Source organism: Rhinopithecus roxellana, chromosome 10, assembly GCF_007565055.1.
Source record: "Rhinopithecus roxellana isolate Shanxi Qingling chromosome 10, ASM756505v1, whole genome shotgun sequence".
NCBI classification, from domain to species: Eukaryota; Metazoa; Chordata; class Mammalia; order Primates; family Cercopithecidae; genus Rhinopithecus; species Rhinopithecus roxellana.
This window is the reverse complement of record NC_044558.1, coordinates 74,015,660-74,032,986: the sequence shown is the minus strand read 5'-3', so window position 1 is coordinate 74,032,986 and position 17,327 is coordinate 74,015,660. Positions and strand designations below refer to the sequence as shown.

General features: G+C 34.8%; 1 protein-coding gene across 3 annotated transcripts in view; it reads left to right on the top strand.

Moving 5' to 3' along the window:
• Positions 1–17,327, top strand: part of LRRK2 (leucine rich repeat kinase 2) — a 151,873-nt gene that overhangs the window by 124,676 nt on the left and 9,870 nt on the right. Inside the window, exons 42-48 of one of the 3 annotated variants that reach the window (XR_004059522.1) lie at positions 4,135–4,305; positions 5,810–5,910; positions 8,984–9,178; positions 10,265–10,458; positions 12,091–12,163; positions 13,790–13,911; positions 15,248–15,370. Coding sequence is in view for 2 of the 3 variants with exons in the window: in XM_010366111.2 (XP_010364413.2) it covers positions 4,135–4,305; positions 5,810–5,910; positions 8,984–9,178; positions 10,265–10,458; positions 12,091–12,163; positions 15,248–15,432 (919 nt within the window). In the remaining variant the exon portion in view is untranslated. Of the gene's footprint in view, positions 1–4,134; positions 4,306–5,809; positions 5,911–8,496; positions 8,562–8,983; positions 9,179–10,264; positions 10,459–12,090; positions 12,164–13,789; positions 13,912–15,247; positions 15,433–17,327 lie in introns of those variants that run through there. The other 2 variants (XM_010366111.2, XM_030938579.1) reach the window with 2 other exon arrangements.

Sequence of the window (17,327 nt, the reverse complement as noted above, 5' to 3'; positions counted from 1 at the left end):
ATACTGCTACTAGTACTACCATCACCAAACTTTTTCTTCCCCAAAGCAGTTCTGTTTGGGAAGAAAATAGTTCCCTCTCATACAATTTCAGTTATCTTCTTGTCTTTTCTGTTTAATGAATCTTCCTGTTAATGCTACATCTTTTAACATGGAAACTTCTAGAGAAACAAAAGATGATGGATTTGTTAAACTTTTTGGGTGCAGTTTTATACTAACTCTTACCAAAGTGTGTGCATTATGAGTGTGGGTCCGTTACAGCTGTAATAGGAGCAGAACCTTCCAGAGCATGAGCAGTGTGCTGGGCTTGTGCTTAGCTCTGTCCATGAGTTGAGCATCTCAATCCTTAGGACCCTCTGATATATGTGCTATTACTATTTCTAGTCTATAGATACAGAGACTAAAGTTTAGAGAGTATTCAAAAACATTTACAAGGTCCTATAGGACAAAACTGTAAGACAAAATGCATACCCAAGCAGCCTGAGAGCAGAGCTCCTGTCCAGCCCTGTGATAGCTGGGGACGCAGAAACAGAAACAATGCAATTATTGACAAGGGCCGTGGTGCCATGTCTGTCCATATTTTGAAAATAATTATGGTATGGATATTTTCACCTTTAAATAACTTGGAGAGTTTCAACATTAACTCAGTCAAATGGATATATTTATATCATATCCGGTTGGGAGTGACAGTTAATTCTGGGTCCGGTGGCAATTGCACTTGACTGAGATGAATGCTGACTGATGGCTTTAACATTTAACTAATGTGATATTATTTAACACACCCACATAAATACTACAGTCTTTGGGTAAATAAAATGTTACTGGCTGGACATACACGAATATCTGATGGAGATTATGGAACATATTCTACTCATACTTCTCTGAAGGTAAAAAATAAAGTATATGTTTCAGTACACAATGTGATACATACTCAGACTTCATTCATAAATTTCTCTTATTCTTCATTTATGGATCCTTTCTTTATTTACTTACTGCATTTGTTAAAATGCAGGCTTCTCTGAAAAATTATTTCTAAAAATAGTTTTTAGACAATCATATTTTCTCAATTATTTTAACATTATAATCATTATGATAATTCTCCAAGGGGAAATTATACTTATTTTTTATTCATTTATTCATTCATTTGGCAACAATATATTGAACATTTGCCAAGCACCAAACTGGCTCTGCCGCTTAATAGTGGCATGACGTTCATCAGGAAATTGTTAGTGCAATCAAGAACACTAGAGATTCACTGGGAGAATTTAAAGAAGCCTTTAGAAGGGTATTATATTAGAATTGAGGCACTTGATGAATCTATAAATAATATGATGTTTTCATGCTAGAGGTCGTGCCAATGAAGATATTTACTTTGAAAGGGGGAAGATGAGAAGTTTCAAAGCATTTCCATATTGAAGTAAATATTCATTTCCATATCTTCACAGTTATCTTCTCAGAGTTCTCTGACTTATTGTGAAAAAAAATTCCAACCTTCTGCACAGCTCTACGATCTTCGAATTGTTGCCTAGAGGGGTAAAAACTATTCTAAAAGGATGTGTGCACTGGATGAGAATTTAGAATTAGATGAAATGACCCCTAGAGTCTTTTCCTGCTTTAAGAGCCTGTGATTCCAAATTCTCACAGTGCATTTATCAAGAAAAAAATATGCTGAACATTTTAGTAGTTTTTGAATAGTACCTGGATAAAATAGATACCTAATAAATGTGCTCAATGAATAATAAATAACTGATTAAGATTTAAATAAACCTCCCAAATCTCTTTCACATTCTAAGAAGGGAAGCATAAAGGTTGTTAATGAACTAGTGACTGTGTGGGTAGCTCATTATTTTTAAGTACTCTTGACTTTGCTGTTCATTATCTGTGTGGCCTTGGGAAAATACATACATTTTGAAAGGATTATGTCATTTGTAAAATAGAAAGTCCTTATCTGTCTACCACAGATGATTCTTGTGCATATCAAATGAAATATTCGATAAGGCGTCTGTAAAATAGTAGAGAGAGATGAATTAGGAGCTATTGTGATTTGTTTACATTATGTCACAGGTGCACTTTATTAGGGATATGTTTTAGAGCTATCTTAATTATGCAATTCTTTAACTTAGATTGTGAGAATGATATTATGGTTATATAGGAAAATGCCCTTATTCTAAGGAAATGTATAATATATTTAGGTCTGAAACATTGTATCTGTAACTTAATCTAGTATATAAATTATGCTAATTTACATGATAGTTATATGTAATTATATTACTATGTTAGTATGTATACAATCTATTTACATGCATATATGTGGGGGAATGTTATCGGTTAGTGTAGTAGGAGTTAATCATGCTCAAATTCGATGTCTCCACCCTTCAGTTCTTCATGCTTTTCCAGCATGGTGAGGACTGCTGAGCTCCATGTTTTGCTGGTAGTCTCTCTGTCAAATAGAACTGTTTCCAAATTCAGTCATTTACTCCTTGAAGGCTATGAATTCATACTTTGTTATATTTTTCTGGCTGCATATTTAAATTACTCTTACAATCATATAAGTTCATTGTAAAAATTTTCGAAATAAAAAGGAAGATAAAATGTACAGATAATTTTAGCAAATGAAATAATAATTATATTGGGATATTTTCTTCTTAGATTTTAATTTGTACATTCCCGTCAACTTTTTATTTTGAAAATGTTTAAGCCTACAGAACAGTTGAAAGAGTAGTCCAGGCCAAGTGCAAAGGCTCCTGCCTGTAATCCCAGCACTTTGGGAGGCTGAGGTGGGTGGATCACTTGAGGTCAGGAGTTCAAGACCAGCCTGGCCAACATGGTGAAATCCCGTGTCTACTAAAAATACAAAAATTAGCTGGGCATGGTGGTGGGCGCCTGAAATCCCTGCTACTCGGGAGGCTGAGGCAGGTGAATCGCTTGAAACCAGGAGGTGGAGGTTGCAGCGAGCCGAGATCACACCACTGCACTCCAGCCTGGGCAAGAGAATGAGATCTCCATCTCAAAAAAAAAAAAAGAAAGAAAGAAAGAAAGAAAGAATAGTACAGCGTACACTCATATACCCTACACATAAATTCATTGATTATTTACTTTTTGCCTTACTTGTTCTTTCTTGCTCTGTTTGCATATGAATGAATTGCTGAAATTAAGTTGTAGACATCATGCCATGTCATCTCTGAACAGTGTGTGTATTTCTTTAGAATAAGGATGTTTACTTACATGATTGTAATACCATTATCACAGCTAAGAAAATAATTCAGTTGATTTTTTCCACATATTTGATAACTTTCTGTCTATCCAGGATTCTGTCCTACATTTTCTTTTAATTTATGTCATAGCGTATCATCTTAGAAAGTGATCCTTAAGTTACTGCATGGTATACATTGTTTAATTGTTTAACCATTTCCCTTTGTGATTGGATTTCTTTAGGTTGTTTATATTTTTATTATTATCACAAATGTTGAAATCACTCTTATTTTCTGAAGAATTTAAAAGTAATTTATCTCTCTTGTGGAATAAAAGATTTATTTCCTCTTAAAAGAATTTCAGGCATGAACCCAAGAGAGAAGGGATTTTTTGTTTTAGTTGTTGTTTTTATTTTTATTTTTTATTTTTTGGGTAGAAGGAGCAAAGTGACAAGTTCAGGAAATAATGAGAGTGTTAGAATTCTGGTCAGGTTAAAGTGAGTTGGAGTGAAGTTTAGAAATCTCCTTTCTGCTCATCTCTCCTGTTTTTAAAACACTGTCCTGGAAATAGTTAATATTAGGAATGAGAAAAATGATATAGGTTTTCCTAGTAAGCTTTATTTCTTAATTATGAAATACTACTTAATAACTTACCATTGAATGTTTATCCTTATTATCCTTCAAGGTAATTTTATTGAAGATTGAAGATACTTATAATAAAGATTGAAAGGATTTTATTGTCCTTTGAGGTCAACCTCGGGGGATGAGATGTTATGAGACAGGACAATTAATTGACTTGATCAAGGTACCTGGTTATAAAAATAACACAGCCTGGTTTAGAACGTCTCTTCCTGACTCTCTTGTTTGGCATAGAGCCTAAGTGTATGCCTCCTTGGATGTATGAGCCCTGATGTTGGGCATATTTATTTTATCTGCTTACTTTCAGGGTTTCGTGCACCTGAAGTTGCCAGAGGAAATGTCATTTATAATCAACAAGCTGATGTTTATTCATTTGGTTTGCTACTCTATGACATTTTGACAACTGGAGGTAGAATAGTAGAGGGTTTGAAGTTTCCAAATGAGTTTGATGAATTAGCAATACAAGGAAAATTACCTGGTAAGCTCTGTTTCCTCTACAATGAAGATTATTTTTTCTTAATATCAGCAGCTTTATTTTTATTTAATTGTAGTTGTGTGCTTAATTCCTTAAACAGATGATCATTTTTTGTTTAAAGCATAAATATTCTTAAATCCTGTGGCATATTAATAAAAATCACCTGAAAAAGGTAGCAATTTTAGGCTTTTTAAAAGAATTCCAAATTAATATTGGTGTATTTAGTATTATATTTAGAAACATACTCAGAAAAGGAAATTGCTGTTAGAACTCCACATTTGGTGATTTTTAATTTTCATAAATAATTACTGCGTACTCATTATCCTGGAATGTTTTCATTTTCTTGGAGTGAAATAATTTACATGCAGGAATGGAAGACTGAATGATCTATAATAATAATTTTTAGTAAGAATCGGTAAATGCATATTTAATGTTATCAAAGCTCATTTGGAATGGTTGTCTCAGGCTTTCAAGAAATTAGAGGACTTTGTAATTCATTCCTTAGCCATTACTTTGGTTCTCACCCCAAAATGCCCTTCTAAATTTGTTGAGCTCTTCTCATCTTTTCTGCTTTCCCTTTCATTTAAAAAATACTTTTGAGTGTACACGACGTGCCATGTACAGGAAATAGAGCTTTATCTTTTTTGAGTGTAACTTCAAGATCATGGCAAAACACAACTTATTATTAATTGGATAAACCTTAGATATAATCTAGGTATTTCCTTTATTTTACTAGTTTTCTAGTGAAAATATTCAGGTCTCTGCTGGGTGCAGTGGCTCACACCTGTAATCCCAGCACTTTGGGAGGCCCAGGCAGGCACATCACTTGAGGCCAGGAGCTGGAGTCCAGCTGGGCCAACATGGTGAAACCCTGTCTCTACTAAAAATACAAAAATTAGCTGGGCATGGTGGCACGTGCCTGTAGTCCCAGCTACCAAGGAGGCTGAGGCATGAGAATAGCTTGAACCTGGGAGGTGGAGGTTGCAGTGAGCCAAGATCACACCACTGCACTCCAGCCTAAGCAACAGTGAGACTCTATCTTAAAAAAAAAAAAAAAAAAAAAATTCAGTTCTGCATTCTGCATCAACCAGAAGAATAAGCAACATCTTATAAAAAACAAATGTGTACAAACCATCTGTGAGGACATAAGGATTAAATGCTTGCCTACTTTGAGTATTCAAATAAAAAGTAGAAGCTTAATTATTATATGAGTAAAAGTGTTTCCAAAGTCTATTTGAAATGCAGGTATATAATGAAAATCTATTATTTTATTAAATTGTTATTTGGGTCTCTTTTGATTCCATAAAAAATCATCTTTTTCCACATCTCTTAGTGGAGATCAATTTAACTAAATTAGCTTTAATTTTGTTAAGTAAATTTACATAAATATAGGATTATGGAGATAATATTTTTCTTTGCAATGTCTGGACCTTTTATAAACATTGAGGGGAAATTTAAGTGTTCTTACTTATTTAGTATGCTAGCATGATTTTTTTTAATGTTTTAGATCCAGTTAAAGAATATGGTTGTGCCCCATGGCCTATGGTTGAAAAATTAATTACAAAGTGTTTGAAAGAAAATCCTCAAGAAAGGCCTACTTCTGCCCAGGTATTCTTATAATAAAATTTTGTTAATATTTTGTACAGAACATCATGTGCATATATGTGTATATATATAAAATCTTCAAATATATATACTTAAACACATAAACAAACACACACAGACAGAATTAAAAATACTTATAAGGCAAACCTCCTATAATTTTCACCATCCCAGGCACAGAAAAAGGACATTGCCAAAACCCCACGTGCTCCCATATGCCTGTCTCCTCTCCTCTTCTTTGAAATGCCTGCCCGTTATTTTGCCCATTTTTCTGTTGACTCTTTTGCCTACAAATCAAACGAGAAAAAAATTTTCATATATAACCTACTAATCCTTTGTTGGTTTTATATGTTGCAAATTTCTTTTTCGAGTTCGTGGCTTGATTTTTAAATTTCCTGTAGGGTGCCCACTAATGAACAGAATTTCTTAATTTTAATATATATAAATTTAACAATCCTTCTTTTTCCTTCTTTTTCTAATTATTCCTGTTTGGTCCTGTTGTAGAGTCCATCTTTCTTTTAGAGCCATAAAAATATTTACCTATGATTTCTTCAAGCCTTTTAAAAGTTTGGTTTTGACAAGTTTTTAATCCATTGGAATTGACATTTTTATCTGTATCTAACTCCTTTTTTTCATGTAGAAAACTAGTTTTTTCAGCTTGATTTATTAAATGGTTTCTTCCCTTTTGTCCCATTGATCTGATGTGTCCCTTTGTAGTTTATTAAAGATAATGCACATATCCACATGTACACTGTCTTCCACTGATCAACTCGCTTATTTTTCCTCCAGTATTACCCTGTCTTAATTCCTGTAGCTTTTTAATGGTCTCTCCCTATTTACTTTTCTCATCCAGGAATATTTTAACCAGTCTTAGGCTTCACTTTTCTACATAAAATTTAGAATCATGCTGTCAAATCTTATGAAAAACCACATTGTCCTTTGGTTTGGTCTTAGATTAATATGGAAACAATCTGGAGAGGATATCCTTATGGTATTAAGTCTTTGTATTCTTTTTTTTTTTTTTTTTTTTTTTTTGAGAGAGGGTCTCGCTCTGTTACCTAGGCTAGAGTGCAGTGGCAGGGTCACAGCTCAATGCAGCTTTGACCTCCTGGGCTCAAGCTATCCTCCTGTCACCTCAGTCTCCATCAACCAACTGTGTGCCACCAGGCTTGGTTAACTTTTCCCTTAATTTTTTTTTGTAGAGAATGAGTCTCATTATGTTGCCTAGGCTGGTCTTGGAGTCCTGGCCTCAAGCAATCCTCCCGCCTAGGCCTCCCAAAGTGCTGGGATTATAGGCATGAACCACTGTACCTGGCCAAGTCTTCCTATTCTGGAATGGCATAAATTCTCTCTGTTTACTTAGGTCTTCTCAAGTGTGTTTCAGTAAAGTTTTGTAATGCTACGTATAGGTCTTCCATATCTTTGGCTGGATTTTCTTGCTGCACATTGCTTCAAATGCAATTCATGGCTTGAGATTTGTTTTTTAACTGCCTAGTTGATGTAAATCCGGTCTATGAATTGTACTGACAACAAGCTTGTGAATAGCAATTTTTCAGCAACCTTTTGCTCCCTCTACCCCTTTCCCCGCACAGTCCCAAAGCAACTTTCCTTATATACCAATGAAGGTGGAAATGTGGACAGGCTGATTTCTGCTTCTTGTTTATGCTGAATATGCAGTCCCTTAGGGTCCCAGCTTTATGGGTACAGTCCCTTTACTAAGACTGTCTTAGCTTGGGAAGGCCGTAGACTATAACTTCTTTCCCATGGACCCCACAAAGCATCCAAGAGTATACATTTATTTTGTCTCACTTTGTCTTGGCAGACAGATGTCTTCAGGGCAAGTCTGGCTTTAGGGGTCAACTGACCTCTCTGGTTTCTGTCTCTCACTGTGATTTTGGCCTGATAATACCTTATGGTATCAGATCTTCAATGTTTTTTAATACATTGTTTTGTAAAAAAATCATTTAGCATTTTAAATTGCTTTTAGTTGGAAGATTTGCCCAAGTAACCTCGTCCACCATATTATCTGAAAGAGAACTCTTGTGATGTTTTATACTTACACACATTTTAATAAACGTGGGTTATCTTTATGTTGGGAGCTCTGGATTTTGTGTTGTAATTAATTGGAAAAGTTTTAACTTTAAATTTTCTGATCAAAAATAGTCAAGTACAACTATAATGACTTTATCAAACATTACATGCTTTCTTTTCTACATGGCTTATTTGTTTTTAAATTTATGTTACCACCAGTGTTAGTCACATGAACTTTTATATTTATGTCAACAGTAAACATTTTTCATAACTTGTAGTTTTACTTCTTTTTTCATTTTCGACTGTATTTCACTTATACTTAACAGAATATATAACAAGTATATATATATATATATATATGACAATATTAAAAAGCTTAGACATACTTATTTTATCTTTAAAATATAACATATACTAGGCAAGACAGGAAAACTCATCACCTTTATGAGATGAGGCACAGAGAGAGTAATGGGCTTTCTTGGTGTCTCCTGAGTGGTGGGTAAGTGGCCATGGCACACCTCTAATCCCAGTTTCCTGACTTATGGTTCTGTTTTCTTACAGTGCCTTCATACTGTATCTCCAGATCATTAGTGTTTGAAGGACAAACATAAAAACAGAATCTAGAGGTGACTTCTAAATTTTGTTACCAAAGACTGAAATTCCTGTTCCTTTCAACTACTAGAAGCTCAACTAAATTGTTGTCCTAAGGGTTTTTCTGTCACTTACGGTGGCTCTGCAATGTAGAATTGCATGAAGAGTACCTCCTGACTCTGCTAAAATCCTGTTTAATTGACCCTTGAGATTTTCAAGTTAAAAAAAAATACTACACATACCAAAAAGTATCAAGTACAGTTTAAAAATACAGATCTGCCTTTTCATGTAATTGTATCTGTAGTTTAGACACTAATCTTGATGAGCTAGTTGGGTTCCAGTTTAACAGTTTTTGGTTTTGCTTGGCAGAGCTATAACATTTAAGTCCATGTTTGATTTTTCAAGGGAAATGAGTTAACTTGATAAGTACTGTTTCATTGTCTTTAAACTTTCTCAGGTCTTTGACATTTTGAATTCAGCTGAATTAGTCTGTCTGACGAGACACATTTTATTACCTAAAAACGTAATTGTTGAATGCATGGTTGCTACACATCACAACAGCAGGAATACAAGCATTTGGCTGGGCTGTGGGCACACCGACAGAGGACAGCTCTCATTTCTTGACTTAAATACTGAAGGATACACTTCTGAGGTAAATCCAATGCTCTTTCAATCTTTTGTAATTTAAAGCATATACCAGTTAGAAAGTTACTTAGGAATAATTTTTTAAATTTATTTTTTACAAAGTAAAAATTTACAAATTTTAATTTTACAAAGTAAAAACAAAAGTATAATTTTTTTACAGAATAAAAAATAAATTAAATAAGAGCCAATGTAGGAATATTATTCAATTAGCCTTCTGTTAGAACAAGAGTATTCAAGAGCTAGTGTGTTTTGCTTTAGGATAACAGTATATGTCTTAGTTCAGCGTACCCAGAAACAGCCTGAGATGTTGCACAAGTGATTTAAGGAAAGAGAATCTTAGAGGGAAGTAAAGGAAGCCAGAAAGGGCAGAGGAAGAAGCTCAGTAGAAATGTGGTTTCTGAGGAGGTCTAGCCTCAGTCTCTGCCCACAAGGAGCTCTGGAGTATGAACAGTAGCACAGAATTTTCCCACCGCCAGGCAAGGGGGCCAGTCTTTCATTCTCACATACTGGTCAGTCATTGGCTGCAATCTGCTGGGAGGTGGGGGTAGTGTAACTTTCAAGGCATTTCTGGGCAAGCTGCCTCTTGTCATCTGAGGGCATTCTGGGGTAAAGAGCACAGCTCTGAACTATAGTAGCCAACACTCATGGTAGCCAGGGGTGGTGTACCTGATGGATAAAGGAGATCCGGGCATGGCTCTACAAGTGGATCAATACATTGTATTGCCAAATATAAGATAAATTTCTAGACTTAAAAGACAACCTAATATTTTGACTGCTGCCTAGAGATAAATATTGTGCCTCGACATTAGTTCTGAGGTTAAATAATATTCTTACATGGTTTGAAGGAATGAGAATTCACACTGAACAATAATTTTTAATTTTACTTTCAGATGTTATCTTGATAGACAAAACTTGTTTGCCAACTAACTCAATTATTATTGAAAATTAAATAAAATTGGCATTGTTTTTAAAAGTAAATGCAAGAAAGCAAAAAGAGTTAAGTATGTTGATAACTGAATCCTTTATTCTGTACAAGTTCTAGTTGCTTAAGCTTAAATCAATTCCTTGTAAGAATATTTTCTTTTCTTAACAGGAAGTTGCTGAGAGTAGAATATTGTGCTTAGCCTTGGTGCATCTTCCTGTTCAAAAAGAAAGCTGGATTGTGTCTGGGACACAGTCTGGTACTCTCCTGGTCATCAATACCGAAGATGGGAAAAAGAGACATACCCTAGAAAAGATGACTGATTCCGTCACTTGTTTGTATTGCAATTCCTTTTCCAAGCAAAGGTATGGTAGTGAATTTGATCATTGGGGGAAATTACAGACCTTTTAAATGACTTAATTGTGTGCAGAATTGTTATTGCATCAGTAAAGATTGTTCATTTTTAACCCATTTTCATTGGTTTGCATATATTAAAGGGAATTGTGGAAGGTCACAGAGATATTTGTTATTTTTCTGAATACAGATCTAGCTGAGACAGTTATAAAATAAGTCAACCATTTCTTCAGGCCTACCAGCCCTGCTCCTGGTATTACCTCAACTGTGGCTCTCTCTCTTTACTTCTCCTCAGATCAATGCATCTTTGTAGGGCCTTTTCAAGGATAAATTCTCATTCATTCATTCTGTGTGTGTGTGTGTGTGTGTGTGTGTGTGTGTGTGTGTGTGTATAAGCCCATTGTGTGCCAGGCTTAAACATACCAATTGTCTATCAAATTAAGAAAAAAATTAAATAAATGAATTAATAAATTCTGAATTGGTGAAAATGACTTAGCTCTTATCAGTTGCAGGGTTCTTGTCCCAAAGAAATATATCTACATAGCAAAATTTCAGGTGTGAGTTGTAGGTTGGTGTCTGTAATATTTGGGGCAGGATGATTTCCAGGAGGCATTAAGATTATACCCCATATATTTCTCTGGTTTAAGTTAGTATTGGAAAAAAAGTATTAGAAAAATGTGAAGCCTGCTTTTGGTACCTGAAATATCAACTCCACTGGCAGTTTTGGAGTTGAAATTATTTGAATATGGTCAAAGAAAAATTTCAATGGATGGGATCGGGCCAGGAAGACTTTATTCAAGCCTATCACAACAGGGGAGAGAGATCTGATTGAACTAAACTCCACTGAAACAAAAGGTGGGAGAGTTTTAAGTGCAGGGGTGAGCTAATGGAAAAGTACCTGAGGATGTGTTGCGGGGAAGTGGGAGCAGTTGTCAATGTGATTAGGCCATCTGTGCTTGCTAATTGTCCCTTCTTGAAGGTAGGCTCCTATCCTCCCACAGACACTGGAGAATAGTCTTCCTTCCTTCCTTCCTTCCTTCCTTCCTTCCTTCCTTCCTTCCTTCCTTCCTTCCTTCCTTCCTTCCTTCCACCCACCTTTTTGCTCTTGTTGCCCAAGTTGGAGTGCAATGCATGATCTCGGCTCACTGCAACTTCCACCTCCTGAGTTCAAGCGATTCTCTAGCCTCAGCCTCCCGAGTAGCTGGGATTACAGGCATACAACACCAAACCCAGCTAATTTTTTGTATTTTTAGTAGACAACGGGGTTTCACCATGTTAGCCAGACTGGTCTCGAACTCCTGACCTCAGGGGATCTGCCCACCTCGGCCTCCCAAAGTGCTGGGATTACAGGTGTGAGCCACCTCACCAGGCCTCTTTCTTGATAATTACATTTCAAAGGAATGGCTCCCAAGTCCTTGGAAAAGACATTCCTGGGGTATAAAACTGGAAAGAGTCTGGGAAAAGGGGCAGAGAAAGAATTTATAATTGCAAGTCTTCTAAAGTAAATACTCTAAGAAAAGGGAGGTTAGGAGTTTATAGTTGAGAAGTCTATCTAAAGTTTAATAAATCAGAGGAGAACATTAAGGCCATTTTAGTCAACGTACATGTTCTTTTTGTAACAATTTCAACATTTTTCCTTTCAGCAAACAAAAAAATTTTCTTTTGGTTGGAACCGCTGATGGCAATTTAGCAATTTTTGAAGATAAGACTGTTAAGGTAAATGTTGAATGCATTCTACATCTAAATTTATTTTAAGTCTTTTGTTTTATATATATCTCACCCCCCTCTTAAGGGATTATAAACTCTGTGAGAGCAAGAATCATAAATTATGCTTATATTTGTATTGCTTCATAAAGTCTTGCACACAGTAGATCCTCTGAAAATACTTGCTGATTGACTGTATATTTTATATGAATGAACTAAGAATAAGATGATAAATGACATCTGATTGATAATGTTAGGAATGGAAATAATTCAATTTGTACAGATTTGTATCTGAGGCAGATAAGATAATTCCTTATAAATATATGGTGGGAAAAAAAACCAAAAAGATACTTAAGTTTTAAATATGACTTGCCATTAACTTTTTCTTAAGCATTGAAGAAATCATTTAATTTTGTGTTCTTCAGATTCTTATTTAGTCATTAAAGCATTTATTCCTCTATCCATCTATTCATCTTTGGTTCCATCTATTCACTCTACTTCCTACCCATTCATTCTCCTATTACCAAAAAGCTTATTATCTGAGGAGAGACATGGAATTAGAGTATAATAACCCTTAGGTTATTTCTTATGTAATTTTTACATGGGGAAAAAGAATAGATTGAATGTAACAATAATATTTTGAATATGACTTAAATTTTTTTATATATAGTATTTGTACATATTTATGGGGTACATGTGATATACTGTTACATGCATAGAATGTGTAATGATCAACTCAGGGTGTTTAGGATATCCATCACCATGAGCATTTATTTCTATGTGTTGAGAACATTTCAAGTCTTCTCTTCTGGTTATTTTGAAATGTTTTTAACTGTAGTCACTTTATTGTACTATTGAACATTAGAACTTATTCCTCCTATCTAACTCTATGTTTGTACCCATTAACCAGCCTCTCTTCATCCTCCCCTTCTCCCACACACCCATATCCTTCCAAGCCTCTGATAACTATCATTCTACTCTCTACCTCCATGAGATCAACTTTTTTAGTTCCCACATATGAGTGAGTACACGTGATATTTGTCTTTCTGTGCTTGGCTTATTTCATTTAACATAATGACCTCCAGTTCCATCCATGTTGCTGTATATGACATGATTTCTTTCCTTTTTATGATCAAATGGTATTCCATTATGTAAACACACACATTTTCTTTATGCATTCATTCATTCATGGGCACTTAGGTTGATTCCATTTTTTAGCTATTGTGAATAGTGCTGCAATAAACATGGGGATATAGGAATCTCTTTGATATACTGGTTCCTTTTCCTTTAGATTAGTATCAGTAGTGACATTGTTGGATTGTATGGTAGTTCTATTTGTAGGTTTTTGGAGAAATCACCATTCTGTTTTCTGTAGTGGCTATAATAATTTACATACCCACCAACAGCATATGGGCTTTCCTTTTTTTCCACATCCTTGCCAGCATGTTATTTTTTGTCTTTTTTACAATAGCTATTCTAACTAGGTGAAGAAGATCTCGGTGTGGTTTTCATTTGCATTTTTACTGATGATTAGTTAATGTTGAGCATTTTTTTTTTCATATATCCATTGGCCATTACTATGTCTTCTTTTGGAAATGTCTATTTAGATCCTTTGCCAACTTTTTGTTTTGTTTTAAGACAGGGTCTCGTTCTCTCACCCAGGCTGGAGCACAGTGGCATGATCATAGCTCACTGCAGCCTTGACCTTCTGCACTCAAGTGGTCCTCTAACATCAGCTTCATGAGTAGCTGGCACTACAGGTGTGTGCCACCATACCTGGCTATTTATTTTTATTTTTTGTAGAGATGGGACCCCACTATGTTGTCCAGACTGATCTCAAACTCCTGGGCTCAAGCAATCCTCCTGCCTCATCTTCTCAAAGTGCTGGAATTACAGGCATGAGCCACCGCACCCCACCCTTTGCCTACTTTTCAATGGGGTTCTTTTTTTTTTTTTTTTTCCTGTCGAGTTGCTTTTTCGAGTTTCTTGTGTATTCTGGATGAATAGTTTGCAAATATTTCCTCCCATTCAACAGATTGTCTCTATATTGTTGATAGTTTCCTTTGCTGTGCAGAAACTTTTTAGTTTATTATTGTCCCATTTGTCTATTTTTGTTTTTGTTGCCTGTGCTTTTGGGATCTTAACCATAAACTCTTTGTCTAGACCAACGTTCTGAAATGTTTCCCCTGTTTCCTTCTAACAGTTTCATAGCTTCTGGTCTTACATTTAAGTCTTTAATCCATCTTGAGTTGATTTTTGTAAATGGTAAGAGAGTGGGGTCTAGTTTCATCCTTCTGCAGACTGATATCCAGCTTTTCCAGCACAATTTTTTGAAGGTGGTTTTCTTTCTCTCATGTATGCTTTTGGTGCCTTTGTTGAAAATCAGTTGGCTCTAAATATGTGGGTTTATTTCTGGGTCCTCTACATTGGTCTACGTATCTGTGTTTTTGCCAGCACTGTGCTGTTTTGGTTACTCTAGCCTTGTAATATATTTTCAAGTCAGGTAGTGTGATGCCTCCAGCTTTTTTCTTTTTGCTCAGGATTGTTTGGGCTATTTTGGCTCTTTTTTGGTTTTATAATTTTTTTTTTCTATTTCTGTGAGAAATATCTTTGGAGCTTTCATGGGAATTTCATTGAGTCTGTAGATTGCTTTGGGTAGTATGGTCATTTTAACAATATTAATTCTTCCACTCTGTGAGCATGAATATCTTTCCATGTGTTTGTGTCCTCTTCAATTTCTTTCATGTTTTTCAGGTTTCCTTATAGAGATTGTTCATCATCTTGGTTAAATTTATTCCTAGGTGTTTTATTAATTTTTTGTAGCTACTTTAAATGGGATTGCTTTCTTGATTTTTCAGCTACTTTGTTCTTGTGTAGATATGCTACTGATTTCTGTATGTTGGTTTTGAATCATTTATTGTCCTTATTTATCAGAACTAAGAGGTTTTTTCTGATGGAATCTTTAGGTTTTTGAGGTTTAATTTTAATATCTCTAATCATTTAAGATGGAAAGTTGTTTTTTGAAAGCACAGATTTTTAGTGTTTTATTCTGTGGATGCTCAATTTGCTGAGTGTGTTTTCTTTTTTTTGGCAAAGCTTGAAGGAGCTGCTCCTTTGAAGATACTAAATATAGGAAATGTCAGTACTCCATTGATGTGTTTGAGTGAATCCACAAATTCAACAGAAAGAAATGTAATGTGGGGAGGATGTGGCACAAAGATTTTCTCCTTTTCTGATGATTTCACCATTCAGAAACTCATTGAGACAAGAACAAGCCAACTGTAAGTTATTTTTTATCTGTACAAGTAATTTGTCATTATCTTTATGTTGATTCCTTATAATCATTAATAATACTGTTGATAATTCATAAGGAAGATCTTTTAAAGTGCATAATTTATTTCTATCATAAAATTAAACATTCATTATAAAAAATTTTAAAAATTTCAAAAAGCAGAAGGGTGTTTTTAAAAAGTCACTCAGCCTAATCACTTTTAGGGATAAAATATGTAAACTCATTGTAATCTTAATATTATTTATCAATCTAAATTTTTAAACAATTTTTATTATCTGTGTTTCAAATTAGACATGAAATTGGAAGACAATCAACTCTGTATTTTGCCAAATTCATGGACTTTACATATGCAATTTGAGTAATTTCCATTAAGTATTGATTGTAGGAAATATAGACAGCAAGTATTCTTGCTTGTCTCAAGTTGTTTCTAGATTTGATAATTATGCAGATGTCTACTAACAACCAAGTTAGTGATACCAGTTTCAAACAAGAATAAAATAAAATATTAATATAAACCTCTTTCAAGTTTGTTTTTTTCAGTTGTATTTTAATCAAATCTTTGCAGTTGGTCCTTATTTATCACATTCCTCAGTGATAAGCAGTGTAGGATTGTGGATAAGAGCATAAACCATAGTTCACCTATTGCTTTGCCATCTATTGGTTTTGTGAGCTTGGGCAATAACCTTTCACATCTTCAGTCATCTCTTACCTGAGGATTGTAATATTCTCTATCTCAAAGGGATATTTGGAGGAGTAAATAAGAACATTAATATATGGAACTTAATTAACGTAATGACCAGCACCTGGTAAGCTGTCAATAAACATTAGCTATTGTTATTATTCTTATTATTAGCTTTCAGTCACAAATCCCTACCTTAGAGAATATCCTAGTTTCCCAATATCCATCTAATTGCCCAAGATTGGCACTTGGGAGTAATCTTTGACTCCTTTGTTTTTGCTCCCTTTATCCACTTGACCCTCCTAATTGTTATTCGAATCTTTGTACTTCTCACTGTTCTCAGTGCTGCTACCATAGGCCAGACTGCCATCCGTAATCTGTGGCCACATTAACAAGAGCATCCAGTTCTCATCCGCTGATTATACTCTCTTCCACCTATTTTCAGTATTGTAGACAGAGGGACCTTTTTAAAATGTACATCAATCTGATGCAATTCTCCTGCTTAAAACCATTTGGTGGCATCCCATTGTCCTTTATATGAAGTCCAAATTCCTTAAGATAGCCTACTGGGCCCTTCATAATTCAGTGCTTGCTTAGATGTCTAGATTCATATTTTGCAACCTTCTTGTCATCTGTGCTTTACCCAAACTGAAATTGACTCAGATCTCTAAGATAACCTATTACCTTTCACCCCCAGCCTTTGAATGTAGTATTCTCTTTACCTGGATGACTATTATGCACCCTGCCTATTTCAGTCCAAATGCCACTTGCTCTGAATGCCACTTCCATTGCATCTATTGTTTTCCATCACAATAGCTATTTTACTTTTATAATTGTATTTTTTAAAGTAGTTTCTTAATACCACTAAATCTATTGGTTTTCAACATTGGCTGTGCATTTAGAAACCACTAGGTAGCTGAAAATAATGATACCTGGGCCCTACCTCAGACCAATTAAATCAGATCAGTTAAGCCTGGGATGGGGAGCAGACTTGTTTTTTTTTTTTCAGCTTCTCAAGTGATTCTAAAGTATATTCGAGGTTAAGATATACTGCAGACTGCAATGTATTGTAAGTTCCCATGAATGAGTATTTTTATTTCTGTGTTTACATATTTGTTTACTAGTATGTGGTTAACATTTAGATCAACTCATTTTCATTCTGTAACACCCACTTTTTAAAAAATGAACGTAAAAATGTATTTTAT